The 19551-nt window shown below is 39.3% G+C and overlaps 1 protein-coding gene across 1 annotated transcript; it reads left to right on the top strand.

Annotated features, from left to right (window-relative positions):
• The first annotated feature begins 84 nt into the window (after positions 1-84).
• Positions 85-19198, top strand: LOC119737253 (nuclear pore complex protein Nup85-like). The gene is made up of 19 exons (XM_038211451.1): positions 85-160; positions 2309-2426; positions 2944-3048; positions 4022-4082; positions 4701-4774; positions 5986-6099; positions 6288-6409; positions 7265-7351; positions 8340-8510; positions 9324-9455; positions 10650-10753; positions 11931-12014; positions 12653-12718; positions 14000-14050; positions 14449-14549; positions 15354-15572; positions 16850-16949; positions 17092-17257; positions 17869-19198. Exons 1-19 carry the CDS (start codon positions 128-130, stop codon positions 17965-17967), a joined length of 2007 nt encoding a protein of 668 aa, XP_038067379.1. The 5' UTR covers positions 85-127; the 3' UTR covers positions 17968-19198.
• The last annotated feature ends 353 nt before the right edge of the window (positions 19199-19551 follow it).

Below are 19551 nucleotides of genomic sequence, written 5' to 3'. Positions count from 1 at the left end.
AAATGCAGAAAATGTAGTCACCTATACGTTCTAAATTTAAAAAGTATCAACTACACGTGTAGTTGATGCGTTATTAAAACGAGTCCTAGACCCCTAGAGGGCGCTATACAACCCGCATTAAAAGAAGATGGCGGCCTACGAGCGCGAAATTCCACTTTTGGTTTGTAGAATAAAGCGTTAATTTATAGTTCTTTTAAAATGTTTTGATGCATTGTTTCATATGATATGGCGTAGCGTTACATATAAGTACATTTTTGTATATGACGGGATTTTTTTACGGGGGAAATTGTTGGGACATTTTAATTTTTACTCGATCGCTGTGCATATTATCGTCTGCATTCGATGCTGCAGAAAGTGGTGTATTTCCGACATGTTCTCCAACATGCAGTTTTCCCTTTTTTTCATTTGTTACAAAGAATGTAGGGAAAAAGTTCCGTACTCGATCGCCACTTTTTTCAATTAATTTTCTAGCGCCAAAAGTTACATCTTTTATGGTTATTCCTCCACTTTCCCTCCTCTACTCTCACCCTCTCCTTTCCTTAATTTCTATTTATTAATCAGTCAGTTACTTCATCGGGATTCGAACCTCTGACGCTTGCTTGATACACGAGACTCTTAACCGCTAGGCCACGCACGATCGCTGTTGCAATAATCAATCTTTGGACGTATTTGAAGTCTCCATTGAAATAAACTAAATATTCAAGAGAAAATAAATATTCATAATGACGTATTGCACTATCATTGGCAGGCTCATGTGACGTCATGGTTGTTGATGTCATGTGTATAACGTACCGCTGTCTTTCAACCACAGTTTTGACCGGCTGCTTCAAGTTAGTTCTGCACGACGTATGCATCCAAAATGTGCTCTAAAAACACATTTTGAGTAAATTTTTTTCACCTTTACACAGCTTCCTGGATTTCTCTTGGTTCAAATGACAAGGTGAGGTGACAATTAATATGTTTGGCAGCAGATAAATTGACGTCCGAGTACGGAACTTTTCCCAAATGTAGTTGTTATGCTTCAATTTGGTTGTATACAAAATCGAAATATATTAATAGATGCAGTGGATTAATTTGTACGTTCCGCGAAAAAGTGGTGGCCGCGACTGCCCGAGCATGACGAGTGAAAATAATTTTCAAAATTGCCAGGGTCAGGGAGTCAAGTTTTAGTGGAATATCTTCGCACAATATGCTTTTAAAATATGCACCATCAGGTGGAAATCTTCATCAAAATGACATTTTATGTAATATTGGATGTTTTTAAAATATGCTTACTGTATTTGTTACAAAAACGGTGGATTGTTATGGCTTTTTTCGGACCTATATTGGGTTCTTAAATCTTTGCTTAATAGTAGCAAAAATTCTCACGTTATTTTTTGTTAGGTCCGCAACATTTGTTTTGTTTAAACAAGTTATGAAAAGATCAGTCCTAAAAGAATTCAGTTTGGGTCAAAGTCTTTTCTTTGATTTTCCTTAAAATATATAGCCTAGGACATAGACACGAATAGTTAATTCCTAAAAAATAATAAATTCATTAATATTCATCTGACTGAGCTGCTTTAAGCATCATTATATTTCATTTACATGTAGCTCTCTTTCCAATGACTACTAGCTAATATGTTCACTACTCAAACTTCAAAATTTAATTTCACATGATCTACTGTTTGTTCAGCAGTCAACCGTCTGGCTCCCCGACCTGACAATATTCAACGACAGGAGTTTTGGCTCTTGCATCTGTACTGTTGTGATGTGACTTGTGATTATTAATTTCCTCAGACTTTTTTTGGGGGGGATGACTTGTAATTGACTCATTTACAACCCAGGTTAAATATCTTGAATTATTCTGTTAAATAGAATTGAGGTGTTACCTTCTGATTCGATAAATGTTACTTTAATCCTAATGTACCTGAATCCATCAAAATCCACCCCCCTATTTCAGGGGATTTCGGCGGATTCAGGATACCTCCATATTGCACAAACTGGGGGATTTTGATGGATTCAGGATTGTAAGCCTAGCCGAACTGCAGGATTTTGATGGATTCAGGATACCTACATATTGAGCAGTTGGGGGACTTTGATGGATTCAGGATCTCAACAGATTTACTCCCAGCTAAGTGGTGGATTCTGATGGTCTCACTGGCCACCAAATTCTTTTGCGTGGCGAAATTGATGGATTTTGGCAGATTCAGGATACTTTCTAGTAAATCTACCCAAGGGGTTAGGGTTAATTGAAGTAGATATAAACCCTTTGCTTTGGATTTTTCTTTGGGTTCATAATTTTAAGTTAACTTACCATTGTGTATCGCAGGTCATTCCTGACGCAGACGCCGCCACCAACTGCCTCTCTTCGGTCTGGGGTCTGGGCCACAAACTACTCCTGCACGCTGGCATTGGCAAGAGGATATATGAACACACACAAGGCAAAGGTCGGTGGCAATTGCAAGTATCATTGCTTGCATACAATTCCAAGGCATGGTTTTAGTTGTGTTAAATGTTTTGGTATTTTAATATGAAATCATCTCATGGGCATTTAGAACGAGGTTTTTTTTTTCAGTGGTCCCAAACATCCTTTGAAATGTATTGTGTTGGTCACTTAAACAAAATCGAAGTTGCACTTGGCATACTGCACCAATTTCTGTGTGGTTCCTGTATGTACATATTATGTTCTGATTCTCAAAAAATATTGGTTGAAGAATTTTGAATATATGGAAATTGTGCTTTCCGGAAAACAAAAAAAATCATTGTAATTAATAAACAATCAGATAACATTGGACGTTTGAACATTAGAACATCACATCTAATCAACATTGACTTCCAGTTTCTTAAATCCTTCAAGTTTGCTAATTTCTGGGTTTTAAAATCAATAGAACCATTTCCGATTCAACCTTGGACCAAGGAATTCATACTTGCAGAATTGAATATTCTCTTTTATTTTCTTTCTAGGTTATGAAGCACCCATCTTGCAGAGCCCTCCCAGATTGCATTGGGTTCAATGGCAAACAGACATGCACAAACCCATAGCAAGAAAACTGGTCACCCAATCACATGGTATGTTCAAATATTAACAGGGTCATGGTCATTTGAATTGACCCAAATTCTTTACACAGCTGACTTTTTGTATGCTCTGCAAGTACATGTATCTCCTAATATCATCTGATGCATCTGATTTATCTACAGGGTGGTGCAAAAAGAAGGAAACCCACTTTTGACAGCAATGTTCACCTACTTGTTGAGCGTATTTCAAAAATTCGATTTAATGGTATTAAAATATTGATCTTTAAACATAAGTGACAAAAAAATGATTGCAAATGCAGATTTTTTCTCTGATATATGGTAGTTTAAAATTTGTTGTGCCAAACCTGTTTGTCCACGGACGGCTTTATTCCATCTGCTTGACTGAGCTCCGGAGCTTGATTTGAAGACAAAAACATTACACTAGACTTACACATGGACAACAGTGGTTTTGGTGACTTGTATTGAAATTAGCATAATAACACTATTCTTGCTTGCAATTTAAAAAAAAGGTTTTTCACCACGTACATTGTATGGTTGAAGAGCTATACTTCACTACATTAAAAAAAAAACAGTTCAAATAAGTTTAGTATTTTCAGTTAAAATTCTGTCAAAAGTGGGTTTTCTTCTTTTTGCATGACCCTGTATGTACGTTCTGTTACTAATAAGAGAAATTGTGCTTTTTAGGCACTGGGTGTATGAACAAAACTTGATCCAAAGACCATGTGCATTATTACATTGCAAACCATTATTCAAAAATACAAAAGAGCCTAAGGATGGCAGGATAAAACACATTTTGGTTGGGGCATAGGTGCAACTTAGTTTACAATTTCTGTGTTCTTTGCTTCATGTGGATTTACCTCAAATGGTTAAATTCTGTCGTAAAGAACTTTTTAAAGAAATAAGTTGGTTGGCTCAAAAATTAAATTCCTGCCGACTGTGATAAACAAATGAAAAAGTATATTGTACTTCTGTGCTTGATAATAATTAACTTTTTGTTTGATCATAGATGTGTTTGTAGCACTACAGAAGCACGGTCCAGAGTCATCAGATTCTGTGAGAAAACCGCAGTAAGTTTTGTTTGTTTGTTTGGGTTTTTTTTTTTTTTTTTTTTTTTTTTCATCATTATAGCTTAGGTTTTGCTAGTTCTATCAAGGTCACAATTTATTTTGGAGTTAAAGTAGATATGTGACCCACTCCACAAAAAGAGTATTATGTCAAAAAAAAGTGAAATTGAGTTACATGGTTGAAAGCCCACAACGTAAGCTTTCATTTTGTATGTAAAAGAGCTCCATAGCCCCTTCCGATCTGGAGATATGACGTATTTGCATATTATTTACTTCCTGTCATTTTTTCCCCACTTTATTCATCAAAATCAACATTTCTGTGAATGAACCATGAAACTTTAGGTATTAATGATGTCATTCATGACAAAACATGAACATCACATTTTGAAAAAAAATGTTCACCCTCTCAACGTTGAGTGGGCCATTACATGATAATGCACAGTGCGACTTAATACTTTTTTTCGTGGAGTGGGTCACATGTGCTACTTATACCTTCAGCTTAGGACGTTTTAAAGTTATCAAGGAATTTGTTTGTTATTATTGTGCAAGTGCTGTATTGGTGTTGTCTTTGTGTGGATATGAGGACATAAGAGTTCTCAAACCTCATGTTGTTTTCCACAGACTCGTCAAGTACAGTCGACATTACCGAGCCTTCATGGGTGAATGCGTGCAGGACTTGCGCAAAGCAGCAGCCGGTAAGGCGATCACTTTTAACCCTAACTCCCTAGCATAATTTACTAGGAACCATACCCATCTAGGCAAATTTCAACAATCGTACACACACACTGTTGGACTTTGTTTCTGGAGGTATGCCAAACCCAATGTAAAAGACCATCTGTTTAGGGGTACTGTACCCATTCAGATTTCAACCACACCTGCTGTTTGGACTTTGATGGGTTGAGTTTGGTTAGGGTTAATACATTTTACAGCATAGTGCACTAGTATAATGGAATTTTGGTCGTGGGTTCGAGTCCCACCCAAGCAAGCTTGCAACACTTTTCTCACAAACTTTCAGACAACACAGACTTTACAGTGTTTATGAAATTACGTGGATGAAAAGCAACATTAAATTTACTTGATGCATTACTTTTCAATAAGAGATACAGTCAATTCTCGTTATAACAAACTTGTTTGGACCTAGCCAAATTGTTTGTTATATCAGAATTTTATATTAAGAGGAACATCAGTCCCATTCATTGTGCACATAAATGCACAGTCGGGACCAAGGCTTTATGTTTATTATAACCAGAATTTTGTATTAACAGAGTTTGTACTAACGAGAGTCGACTGTATTGTGAACTTGGCATGACAATATTCTGGACATTTCGCCATAGCTGACACTGTTTAACCCTTACCCCTAAGCCCTTTTTGCTAGGAACCATCCTCAATCCTATAAAATCCTCAAAAATTGTGCAGTAATGTTCAAATGATGGATACCCACTGCCTCTATCCTTCATAATCCTCCAATAGCCCTGCCTCTCAAGATACATTCATCCTCAAACCTCCCAAATCCTCCTCTTCTTCAAACACCATTCATCCTCAATCCTCCAAAATCAACCGATACTGAATGTCCATGTGCCCTCAATCCTCAACAATCCTATGTTGCAGTCAGCATCAATCCTCCAAAATACTCCAAAACAGCCCGGAGGACTTTGGAGAGTTGAAGGAGGTTAGGCTAAATAGTGTTGTAGTTAAGTCTATCATAAATAACAGTGGATGAACAGTTGAAAAAGGCATGCTTTTTTCTTATAGTAATGACTTATAGAGTGACTTATAATGCACTTGTGAGGACTTGCGGTGAGCTCAAATACAGCATTGCTGTGTGATTGGACACTGTCTTTGTAATGAGTGTCTGGGGTTCGAATCCTGACTTGCGGACTGATTATTTACCATGTTCTCATTGCAGATCCCAATGTGTCTCGTGAGGAATGTGAGAGCTACACAGCTCAGAGCGAGTTGCTGCAGACCATGGGTCTCATCTGGAGCCTCTGTGAGATCCTATTTGTGGAAACGCTGCCTGGTAAGACCAAGTTACCAAAATGTAGTTTAACAAGGGAGTCGGGTTGGAGCACTGGTTATGTACTTGACTTTCATATCTTTGATTTGGGTTTGTATCCCTGTTTGGTCAACAAGTGAATTTTGTTTTTAGTCCCCAGTGGCAACTTGGTATTTGGTGGTCATTGTTGTTTTTCTTGGTAATATGACCAGGTGGCGTGGTCTTGCAGCAGCTACAAGACTGGCTGAAGCTTCACTTCACAGAAGGCGATCGCTTAGCCAGGGAAGTGTTGCAGTCAGAGGACTTCCAGTTCAATGAGGTGTACTGGAAAGCTGTGAGTATGCAGATAGCACCTTACAAAATATGATCAAAATTTGCCTGAAAGATCCCTCATTGGGGCAAGTCCAAGAATTTGCGCACGCTATGTCCCATACGTAACAAAAGGTGAACCCTCTAAGATATTCATGGATTTCAGTGTTTTTTTATTGTACTGTTGGGCATCTGCAAGGAGAATACCCACAAGAATTTTATTTTGTTATTTGTTTTTGCAATGATTGTGTAATTAAAGAAAACTTGGCGTTACGTATGGGACAAAAAGGGAACCCTTTCGTGGACTTACCCATTGACAAAGATGGCTTTTACTACCAAGTGTTTTTAAGAATCGGCCAAATCCAATGCTTGTCTGTAAGACGATTCATACTTCCAGCGAATGCGAATTTAAAGTGAGTTTCACATCATGAAACATTCGCTGGGAAACTCACCAGAGGTGAAAGGTGTTCAACTTTTGTAAATTTGCAGTGAAAACTTGAGGTGACATCACAAGTTTGGTTTCACGTTCTCTCCGCTCACTATTTACCGGCTTTTAAATGACATGGAAGTTCATGAATCAACTAAAATTGAAATATTTTCTTTCTCCTAAATATCTTGGGCCAATTTCTGTGGCCAATTTTTTTCAAACAGACTCACTCGTATATTTTCAAATGCAAGTAAACTTTAATAATTATGAATGCATGCGAATACATTTCGTCTTTACAGACAAATAACAGTGTTCACCACTTCAAATCTAGAGCGCCAGGCCTGCCTGAGTAAAAAAAAAATCATTTTTTTGGGGGGGGGGGGTTTAAAATATTTTGTCTAATTGTCAGATTTAGCAAACATGTCTCCTTCTTTTTTAATATCTTGACGACAGATCTACATCTATGTGATGCAAGGCAGATTGGCCGAAGCTAGACATCTTCTCTCCACGCACGCACAGCAAGAACAAGACACTCTCAATGTAACGTCACATGCTCTATCACTTCCCTATACCTAAGTAGTCATTGTATTACAGCCAAATTGACCCAACCACAAGTTGTTTTATATTTCCCATCATTCGTGGCTAAGAAGACCGAATTGACCTTTGTTTCTCTGGGGCCACTACACAAACCAGAAATACTACGATTGTTTCAAATTCTTCATCAAATTCTTCAACATCCACCACTTCACAGGAAGCCTGATGGCACAAATCCTTGTACTTAAATCCTAACGTACCTGAATCCATCAAAATTTAGCAGTACTGCAGGATTTTGATGGATTCAGGATACCTCCATACTGAGCAGTCACCAACACCAAAATGTTGACAATAGGTGGATTTTGGTGGATTCAGGATACTTTCTAGTAAAAGTGCTCAAGGAGTTAGGATTAATATACCTTTCAGGGGCATCAAACCCTAATGAGCTTTGCTATAGTGGCAGGTGTAATCTTATAAATTCTATTAAAAAAAAACATTAAAAAGTTAGGGCTGCCCGTGACTCCTCTGGTAATGGACCGATCCAGTAAGCACCGCCCCATGGTATTCTGACCAATCACAGCCGTGATTTATGTCCGACATGCGTGCACGTGCGGCAGGAAAATGCAGTTTGGCATTCGAGAGGGGCACGTGTTAATTTGCCCAGTGTGCAGTGGGCGGGGCTTACTGGATTGGTCCATTTTTGCCAGGATATTTTCTTAGTCCTAAAAAAATCAACATTTGGACTAACGTAACACCACATTCTTTGTGCTCAACCAAAATCAAGTCTTTAAACGCCATTTAAATTTATTTTTACAGTGTTCGTTATCATCAAACTTTTGAATGAATTATTGGAGATTCAGTTATCATTGCCATTATGTACCTGGGTACATTCATCAGCTGTGGAAAATCAACCAATCATGATGTGCACAATGGCTCAAATGTCGTTGGCTAAGAACCCATTCCTTTATTCTTATGTCGCTCGTTGTCTCTGCAGACCTTTGCTCGCATGGACAAGCTGATGCGAGACATGCCCGTCTTCAGCGCCTTGAGCCGGCAGTCCCTGGCCGAGTTTGACCTACGGTGGCGCCATTGGCAGGACCAGTGCGCGCAGTGTCTGGAGGACAGTGCGTTCATCTCATATCATCATCTGCACACGATATGCAGGGTATGCTCTCTGAACTCATCGGAATCCTTAAGAAAGTCACTCACTTGCATGAAATTTCAAACTTGAATATTTTACCCCTGATGGGTAAGGTCAGAAAAGCGCCCTCATTGTGCAGGGTGAGTCAAAAGAAAGTTACCCAATTTAAAAAATGTTTTTGATTATTTGGCTTGCTCAATTTGAATTTTAACTGTGAACATTTCACGTAATTTACATACTCTATTCCCAAGTTATGTCTATTTCAATGAAAAAGATCACAAAACTCGGCTGTCCACCACTGATCATTTACCGTTCCACGAACCGATGAATGCCTATAGAGTACAATGAAACGTGGACTTGTAATCTGTGATACTCACCCAGCTCAATAACTTCTAATGGCATTCCATGGACAGCTATACAAATTGGTTCTTAAAACGTTCATAACTCCTGATGCAATGGATCAATTTCAGTAATTCTTTCTTGTAGATGAGTGGAAGATGATGCTCTTTTCAGATATACTTCATTGATGTACTTCAAATTTGATTGATTTTTAAGATAATATAAGAATTATCATTGACTTGTGAGGCCTAGGACTACAACCTCTTTCGCTGGTGCTGGATACTGGAGTAGGAGAGATAATTTATATGCAGGTTGTCATTGTTCTAAGTCTGTGACTACCTGACATTTAAGTATGCCAGCAAGTTCTGGAATGTCCATAGCTATTGGTTTGAACTGACCATCGAGGCAAATCAATATCCCATTTTGACGTGCAGACATGGTGACAATTTTGCGACGTAATATTTTCCATGATTGTCTCTTTGGTTGGTCCTTGTTTAGATCCTGTCGGGGGACCAGTCAGTCTTTTCAGAGCTCAGCGACATGCTGGGCAGCTGGTATCAGATGCTGGTCACCAAGCTGCTGTACTCCAACCCGACAGTCAGGGCACTAGACCTGCAGTACCACGCCAAGGTAGTCTATTAACTATCAGTCTGCTACCATGCTATCTGCAGACTAGTTCCAGAGTATTTTGTTGTGACTAGCAGCAAGACACGTCTGTGAGGATTTAAACGCTGCCATAGGCGCATATGTACTTCAGACCCAGCCTTTGCGCTGTTCAAAGTCCTAATTTTGCAGGGTTGTACATCTATAGGTGTGATGGCTTAAAGGTAGAGTACATTATTTGTCATCCGTGCATTTTTTTTGCTTGAAGCAACAAAAGTGCTCAAAATCTCAAGAATGGTGCTTAACAACTAACCTGATGAACTTCAGTGCTGTATATTCGGAGAAAGCAATATTCTAGGATCTCGTTTTCAATTCAAAATTTGCCAAGTCATGTTTTGAATTGCACCCAAAATCAGCATCCGGGACACGTTGTTATTGAAAAAAATACTGAACCGAAGAACAATAGCAACTGCATGCGCTTGTGCGTCGTGTCAATGCTTGCGCGCACTCATTCACAGCTTCGTCGCATTAAAAACGAACTACTAACGGAAATTTCCAAAAATGCTTCTTTAGACGCATCGTTGGAAAGGGCCTTCTTCCGTTGTTTTCTTCAAAATGACAGCATGCCAGAAAGAATGATTTCACAGGGAGTTTTCAACCAAGTATGCTTTTCGACAATAATTTTCATCAGTCACTTTTTGGATAGCTGCAAATGATGTACTCTACATTGTACCTTTAAACAGCCCATTATTCGCAAAATCAAATGCTTGGCCAAAACTGCCTCTAAACCAGACCTCTGTTTGTTAGGCTGTGACCATGATAACAACTTTTGGCAAAAATTATGGTATTTTTGGAAAAAAAAGGGATATTAAGACCGTGTAAAAACAGTTCATGGTCTTGTATTTGAAAGCAATTTGTAGCAAGCAAGAGTCTATTATTCCACGTACAGCTTTCATATCCGAGCCACAATCTTACAGATTTCAAACGCATAGTTTCCAATTAATTGTCCAAAGTGCATGGCTAGATCCAAACACATGCCAAAGAATGAAGTCATATAATCATGTTTTTTGTCTCTATGATATGGAATAATTATATAATATTTTTTTTTAGATTTCCTGGCTTTCTAAAATTTTTCCTTAGATTGAGAGTGTGTTTTTTTTTCTCAACTGAAATAACACTGGCTGTTATAGTGAGTCTGATGAGTTGTTATTTTGTCACTAGGCGTGTATTGATGAGTTTGGTGGTTCCTCTAGGATGAGTGCATTAGACAACATCTTGATGGCAGCCTTTGAGTTTGACGTCCATCAAGTCATCAAAGCAAGCAGGTAGAAAACACACTTTCATTACCAGTACACATCAGTTTGTCACCTGTTTGTCTGCTTTTTTATACAGGGTGTGTCAAAAAAAACGAAACCCAAATGTCGGGACTATTGTTTTATTGCAGTTCTGCATGTACCACTTTCAAAATCTAGGATATGAAAGCCCAATTCATAAGCTTTCTTTTAGTACAAGAATCATTCAAATCACTCATGTACTTTTCAAGTTACAGAAGTTTAAACACAACCACCGTTTTAAGGTTCTGTTCATGGATCACAAAAAAAGTTTCGACCCGACATTTGGGTTTTTTTTTTTTTTTACTCACCCTGTATTTCCTTCTAGGGCAAGATGGTATAAGACATTAACCTTAACACCCGGGGTATTTGTGCCAGGATGTAACCTCAATCCTGCAAAGTCCTCCAACTGCCTCCATGTAAACATAGCATACAGTCTCAATCCTGCAAAACTCCTCTATTATTTCTTGAATGTGGTCCTTGGAGGGGTGACCACTGCCTCAATCCTGCAAAATCCTTCGGCAATAACTGGCATATATTGAGGCAGAGCCAGTGAAATCCCGGAGTAGTGCGGAGGATTTCAAGTATAATGTCGGCCTAAATTTATGCATGGCTGAGTATAAACAACACAAGGTCCGGCCCAAGATCTTGACACATTGCATCCTCCGAAATCAGCAACACACTTTTGCCATTTAGCCTCAATCCTGCAAAATCCTCCATTTTGCAAAGAGCATTTTGGAGGATTTGGGAAGGTTAGGGTTAAGGTGCCTGTGCGACAATTGCCATCCCAAAGTATGTGATAAATGTTTGTTTTTTTAATGACAAAGTACTCACAATTTTCTTGAAATTTTGTCAAATTTACTGTGACAAAACATTTCTAAAAATGTTTTCGTGATTTCCTAAAATATTCCCCTCATTATATTTCCCTAAAACTTCAGATCAGATGTGAGTGATTGGTTCTCCACAGATTGTTTCTGTATTTTTTGTCATGTAGACCTCTTTCAAAAGTCTAAGTGCCCACAAAAGATCAATTCTTCATTTGCACAGGCAAATGCAAGCTTGGTCAGTTTGAGTAAGGGAATGAAAGCTTTGAGTACATGCATGGTTAATCATGTTTCTTCTGTGTATTTGAAATCTTAAATTTAGTTTCATTTTTTACCTTAATGCACAGCGCCACCATGAGTAATTGGTGGTTCGTGGCCCATCTGGCTGACTTGTTGCATCACTGTGGCAAGCTGGACTCCCATCAACTCAAGTAAGAGGACATTATCCTCCTGCTATTTAAGCAGTCACTGACAGTCAACATTCACTTCCACTTCCCCTTTTAACAAAGGCTAGTCACCAGCAGTCAGAATATAATGTCAAGCAAATACTTTGTGTAGTCAAACTGGGTCACCAAACAAAGCAGGCAAGTTGTTGTCACAGCTATTTTATCACTCGCCCGGAGTCAAAGCATAGCTGTATCAAGTTAAGCAGTCCCAGCCAGTCAATCCTGCTTTATGTGGGCTGGGAATTCTTATGGGTTGAAAACAGTCACTTGATTGATTTTGACTGCAAGGACAACTTGGCACAGAATGTATGTTTGCAAAGGAGGGTTAAGTGTCTGCCTTAGAAAAATACTCCACGTTTGATTGTTTCATTGATTATGGCAAACCAATATTTTGGCTGGTAATTACACCTGTTGGAGACAACGAGCTTATAATTGGCTCAACGTCGAGTGTGCATTGTTTTCATTCTGTCCAATCAAGGCAGCTTATTCTGTATCGAACCAGCTAACCTGGTGCCCAACAGTTTCTGTCTGAAAGTGTTTCCGTCTGAAAGTGTTTCCGTACCAAGTTGAACTCAAGTATTAGCTAATCTTAACTCCTGGTTTTTTTTTTTTTTGTTCTTTAGTTTTGGCTCCAACTTGAGAGAGTTCCTTCTTCTTGAGTATGCCTCCACCCTCATGTCTCATGACAGGTCAGTCTTTATGCATAAATGTGATGTGATCAAGCTAAATGAGTCGACCCTGGTCACTTTTTTTTTTACAGATTTAAAAAGAGCGCAATCTCAGCATTACTGCTGTGAAAACCGCATGCTGGTACCATCTTGAGTTCAAAAATTATGGAAGTCAGAACACCAAGAGATGTGACGAAGTGATGTGATGAAGTGGTCCTATTTTGGCCTGTATCTCCAAATAAAAGTTCCCGACAAATTACACATGTAGCCTGATCGCATCACAAATGTGTGCAAACCCTCTCCAGGGTCAAAATTTCAAGAAAAGTCACCTTTTTTTACGAGACCCAAATATGAGGTTTCAGGTTCATGTGCAAACTGTGAATGCATCACTTTCCGGGGTATCAACTCTCACTTATGTAATTTCCATGTAGTAACTTCTGTATTGTGTTTGTATGAAGACTTTACTCAGCAGTGCATTTTCATTTACTGTGAATTATGCGAAGTCCTCTGAGAAGGCTTATTTATTTCTCATATCAAATAACATATGACATATGTTTCTTAGCTAGACGCATTTTGAGGATTGATTTTCTGCATCCAACATACATTCTTGATTCTTGAAAATGAAAACATGCGTGATTTCCTTAAATGCTTCATGGGGTGTTGGGAATAAAGCTAAACTTTTTACCTAAACGGAGTCCTTATCTTACATTTTCATATAGATTTGGTATTTATTACCGCTGCCAAGGAGCCAATGTTTTCATCAGCCTTGGTTTGTTTGTAGGGTTGGTCCTTGGTGCAAGTACAAATCAATTAGATTTTGGAAGTGATCCGGATCTTGGTCTGGATGCAGATTTTTTTTTTTAAGGATTCTTCACCATTGAGAGATAGGGCCAGATTCCACAATTTGGCTTTTAACTCCACGTTAACCCCTTGACGCCGGGATCATGCCTCACTTTACTGGCTTACACGCATGACTGCACAGCGGCCTTATCCGGTAGCTGCTGCACGGCCCACAGGCCTCATAACACGGCGTATGACAGCTTAAACAACATACCAGGACGGATTAGCGGAAAGCGGCCAACATTGCTATTTTTTGATAAATTCAAAATATGAGCAATCCTGTTGACATTTAAATGTGCAATAAAATATGGAAGTCCAGTGGATGTGCAAGTATTACTTTTCGGTGTACTGACAATATGGCGGGAAATTGTTCTGCCTTGGCAGAGGTTTGCGCTCTCTTTCTAGTTAAATTTGAGTTTGGAATACAGCTGAATACTTGTACCATTTCCATTACCTCCACAGCTTATGGCAGGTTGTCGCTGGTTACTTAGACCACTGTCCACAGTTTGGAAGGTGAGTTGGATTAACGAAAAGCTTACTTGACAATTCTAGTAACGTTTTCCTTATCTCTCTCTGTCTTTATCACAGTTGAGATAATACGTGTGCACAGAGTCTAAACATCACTCAGTTTTAATTTTATCATTCCACTGTGACCCGGGTTCGAATCCCGCCTGGGTCAAGATGTGGATTGGGTTTTCAGTCCCTACCTGATTCCGTGGGTTTTTCCCCAGAATATTCTTCTGGGGTTTTCCTCCCACCTCTAAAACTGTAATTTCATCTCATTGTCTTCTCTCTAAGTTGGTGTGATGTTTCCCCTGGGATGCTTTACTGACTATAACAAACAGATACAGATACAGATGTCCAAAGTTCTTGAAAAGTGTCTAATAGCTACGCCTTGTCTTTCCTGACAGGCATTACCTGGAGCTCTTCATTGAGAGAATCCCGCTGCAGTCCGAGAGGAAAGCCATGAAGGTGCTGAGGGTATGTGAGGAAAGAGAAATGACAGAACAAGGTAAATGACGACACCTGCCCACGGCAAAATAACACACCTGGACACTTTCAAAAATGAGGTTTATAGATTACAAAACTGTGAATTGTGTAGACTGTCTATTTTTTGGTTGTAATACATTTAATGGATTGTAAGTGCTGAACTCTTTGAAAGGTTTTATATACAGTCTAGCAAAGCATCAAATTCCTTCTAAAAATAGCATAGTAAGGAATTTTACTGTATTATCCGGGCCATGCGCAAACAGAGAGGGCGCCTTTTTACCACTTCTGAGAGCCCCATGGACAGGACACACTGCATGTGCATGTAGTCATGTTCACACCGTCAATTGTGGACGTCCTATTGTCCCTCTTTTGTTTGAACTTTTGAGGAAGACCTCCATATGTTTTGTACACGACCCCAATCGCGGACGTATGTTGGGAATCGTGGACGATATTGTTCTCTTTTGTTCTCTAGCATTTTTCGTCCACGGTTTGAATGCATGAACAAGCCCTAACTGGTTCGCGCTCATATAGCGCCGAGTATGCACAATTTATTGTTATTCTGAATGCATTACAATCATGGTGTCTTCGCGTGAACGTCAGGCGTCTTCAGCAATGCGTTCAAATTCTCTCCAAGTGGTCTCCCCCAACCTTCCTTATCTTTCCATTGAGGGGGTAATAGTGCACCGAGTCCATTGTGAATGAGCACCTGTCTTCTCTGAGAATGAAAAGAACCACTGAACTTTTGTTTATAGAAACTTACTCATGAAAATAACACTACCCAAAAAGTCCTTAAAAGTCCTCTGTTCCTACCCCCTCACATCCTCAGTCAGGAGCATCTGCAAGGTCCTTGGGATGCGTTCCCTCCAGCAAGGCAGGCTAGGCTCGGCCCTGTCCTGGTGCATCCGGTCCAAGGATGCCGCCTTTGCCACGGTCCTCTCCGATCGGTTCCTGTCTGAGTACAGCCTGGGAGGTGGCTTCTCTAACCTGGATCTGATTGACAACCTCGGCGCTGCCATGCTGCTTAGTGATCGACTCACCTTCCTAGGTAATAATATTAAACCTAAATCCTCAGCATCATACTCCTTTATTGTGTGGGAAACTAATGGCAAATTCTTTGTTCTTAAAGCATTCAAGGGCCAATAAGCCCCATTTAAAGTACAGTGAAATCTTGATAAGTCAAACCTCAAGGGAACAGGTTCAACATTTTACTTAATATGAGTTTTGAGTTAAGCAGGGTTGTATATCATGGTTATACTACTGAGGGCAATGGATTCTTTGTTTGACTTAACAGTTGTTTTGAGTTATCAGAGTTTGACTTCTCAAGATTTCACTTGGCTTCTATCTTCCTATGTATCTTACAAAATCTTACTTCTATCTTACACAATTTTCCAAAAGCTTATATATGTTGGGGTTGTTTGAGGGGCGAGGTGCATAAAGGTTCACCATGTGGTGCTTATATAGGGCTTCAAACAGAGCACTTCACGTTTAAATATTTACATTCTGTTACCATTTATTTTTGTAAAATATCAGTAAAGTCTTACAAATGTGCGGTATAGTTAAATCCCTTGTAAGGTTTACGTGGTACAGTAAACTCCGGCTAAGTCGGCACTCTCGGGACCCGAGAATTTGTGACGACTTACGCGGGGGCGCGAATGCAGACATCTGTAAGTTGTCATTTTGCCGAATGGCCTTTTGCGCACATGATTCATTGCACTAGTTCGCTTCGATTTACCCTGGTTTATCTCCTTGATGCTTGAGTTGAATCCAGCAAATTAATCCTCTAATTGTATCATCACGTTTGGGGTATTGATAGTGGAGACCACCTGTACAAAATAGTAATACATGCGCGTGCACAGTAACGAATTAAGTGCGTGCATGGTCCGGTATACCACGCACGCATTGACTGCAGTATAGTACTAGTCATTCAATAAGAGGACCCCTATAATGGACAGAGCGCATGCGTACAGACTAGAAGGGGTACTGGTATTGATAATCGATGCTCACTTAAGTCAGACGGCCGACTTGAGTGATTTGACAAGTTTTACGATGTCGGTTTAGCCGGAGTTTACTGTAGATCTAACTGGGTTTTTTTCTCACAAAAGTAACAACACTCTGCACTTAAAATTACACAAGCTTGACTCAGAAACAGTTTGCTGAAGCATGTTCAACGTCCACAATGGTAAATGCAAAGTATTAGAAACAATCCCTGTTCCTCAAGGGATATTTATAATTATGTCAATTCAGGGATTGACCAACAAACACTTAAACATTCCTTATGCAATACGATATTGGTCAAACATTTTAATATTTGTTTTTAACCAGGAAAGTACCGTGAGTTCCATAAGCTATATGAGAGAGGGGAATTCCAGGAGGCTGCTGGTCTCTTGTTGTCGTTGCTGACTGCCAAATTGGCTCCAAAGAGGTGAGATCGGGTAACTCCAACACACTGCTCTCAAGCATTAAACCAGAAAATTCATACAGATGGAAAGCGTGTGAGAGTGTAATTATACGTTCTTCTGTAAAATAAACAAGGTTTATCATTTCTGTGGCTCTTCTCTATCCAGCTTCTGGCTCATTCTGCTGACGGACGTCCTCCCCCTGCTGGAATTAGAAGAGCTGATCTTCAGAAGCCAGCAGACCTACGAGTTGCTGCACTGTCTGAATGAGCTGACCCAGTGGTATTCCTCCAAGGACTACCTGAGGTCGGACGCTGCCAAACGCAAAACCAAGGTGCGTACATGTACATCATGGTGTCATATACAGGGCGAATCGCATCCCAAATGGCAGGACCAAGTTTTGAATGAAGTTTTGCATGTAGCACTTTCAAAATCTAGGATAAGAAAGCCCAATCAATGAGCTTTCTTTTTATTACAAGAATCATTCAAATCACTCATGTACTTTTCAAGTTACGGCATTTTGAACACAAAACCGTTTTAAAGTTGTGTCCACGGATCACACAAAAGGTACGTGTTCTTTCAGTAAAACGAAAACAATTCACATGCATCCCTATGAGAATTGTTTTCGTTTTGCTGGAAGAACACTGGTTTTATTGTGATCTGTGGACAGAACTTTAAAACAGTGTTTGTGTTTCAAATTCCATAACTTCAAAAGTATATAAGTGATCTGAATGGTTCTTGCACTAAAAGAAAGCTCCATGACTGGGCTTTTATATCCTAGATGTTGAAAGTGCTACAGGCAGAACTTCTTTCAAAATTGGTCCTGCCATTTGGGATGCGTTTTTTTTTTTACTCACCCTGTATTTCTAGTCTTTCGTGTTAATGCTCTTGCAAGGCAATTTCAAGGCAAGTTCTTAATAGTAATTAAATTTTCTCTTTTCGTAGGGACAACAAGAGCTTGAGACCGAAAAACTTGAGCTCCTGAAACTGGGCCTGGCAAGAAACCTGGCACGGGCTGTTCAAGAGGAGGTTATCATAAGCTGAACAATGCACCAGTCATATCATGTCTACCATGGTCAAAAGGATAAGTTCCAGCTTACAGGCAATCTGATTGGTCAGTGGGAGACAGGCAGTGATGCTAACAGCCAATTGACTTTCAGGATAGCTGGTGTAAACCGTCTGTGTGCGACAGCAAGTAACATATCTCATTATTGGTCACTGAGAGTTATACTCTGAGGCCTTTAACCAATCAGTTGATTTGAACCATCGAAGAGTGAAAGGCAATCAACAGGCAGTTTGATTGGTCTACACAGACTGTTTTTGTTGCCATTAATCAATCCGATATGGTGTTCTAGTACTGGATATATCAGATATTCCAAACCAAGCAGGCTTCTTGCCACAAGAAAGGGATGAATTGTCTAGAGTTGCTATAAGCACAACAAACTGGCTAAGCACAAAACGTTTTTGCTTAAACGCAAATGCAGGTCACCGGTTTCTATTGTCTAGACATGTATATTGTGTATGAAAGGTATTTGGGCTGTATATTACTTGTGAAAGGCGCTCAGCATGTGTATATGCTTAGCAATGATTTCGGCTATGAAATTTAGGCTAGGACCAAGGATTATGTCTTTGATTGGATCTTACCATTATGCAAACAAAAAATAATCTAATAAATAAAAAAAATCAAGGAATTTTAAATTCCTTGAAAAAAAGCTACGATGTTTTCCCCAATGTCCCAAGATTTGCATTTGCTTCTTTTCTACGCCATTTTGGCTGTGAAATTCGGTCAAGGAATTAAGGCTTAGTCCCTTTTTTTGGATTTTACCATTATGCAATCAAAAATACTCTAATAAATAAAGAAAATCTAGGAATTTTGAATTCCTGGTAAGGACTGCAGTGCCCCCCCCCCCCCCACAACAGTGTCCCAAGATTGTACATTTGTTTCTTTTCTACCCCAAAGTTAATTATAAACTTTGGATGAAATTCAGGTTTAACAGTGAAGGTGTGTGGTGTGTGAACATGATTTCATTAGGAATCTATCCTGAAAATCTCGGTCCAAATCTTCCATTAAAAAAATAGAATTCCACTCAGGTGTTACTTCCATTCATTTTTATCTTACAGGTGAATTTCTAAAACCCCATTTTCATTATTGTATTTTTATACCAAAACCACCAGCCTTCCATTCTTTAATAAAGAATGCTTTTGTTGCCGTAATGGTATTTGCAAATATCGGTACACCTACTTGCAGAAATAAACAAAGTGTAAATAACAACTATCTTTGTTTTTAGATATGGTATCAATTATTTGTGTGTTTGTGTTAGAAAAGGACGGATTTTTCGTCAAAATGCACCTGTAAAGTGCAGTTTCGCCCGGTGATCGCAAAAATGTTTTGCTTCAGTTTGTTTACCTGGCATATTTGAAAGGCCTGGGTCGTAGAAAATTCACATTATTTGTTACATTTGTTGATAAAACGTTGAAAACCGCGTTTGTTTACATGTGCGGCAGCAATTCAGGCATTGGCTATAATACCTGTACGTCTTTCAATCATCGACTTTTTGAGCCAGATTGTCAAAGAAAATGAGATAATCAGGTCCAACGCTATCTTCGTATTATACACGTGGCCATCCT

The sequence above is a fragment of the Patiria miniata genome, unplaced genomic scaffold, assembly GCF_015706575.1.
Source record: "Patiria miniata isolate m_02_andy unplaced genomic scaffold, ASM1570657v1 HiC_scaffold_3, whole genome shotgun sequence".
NCBI lineage: Eukaryota > Metazoa > Echinodermata > Asteroidea > Valvatida > Asterinidae > Patiria > Patiria miniata.
Note: the sequence above shows the minus strand (reverse complement) of the source record. Positions and strands in the feature narration are given on the sequence as shown.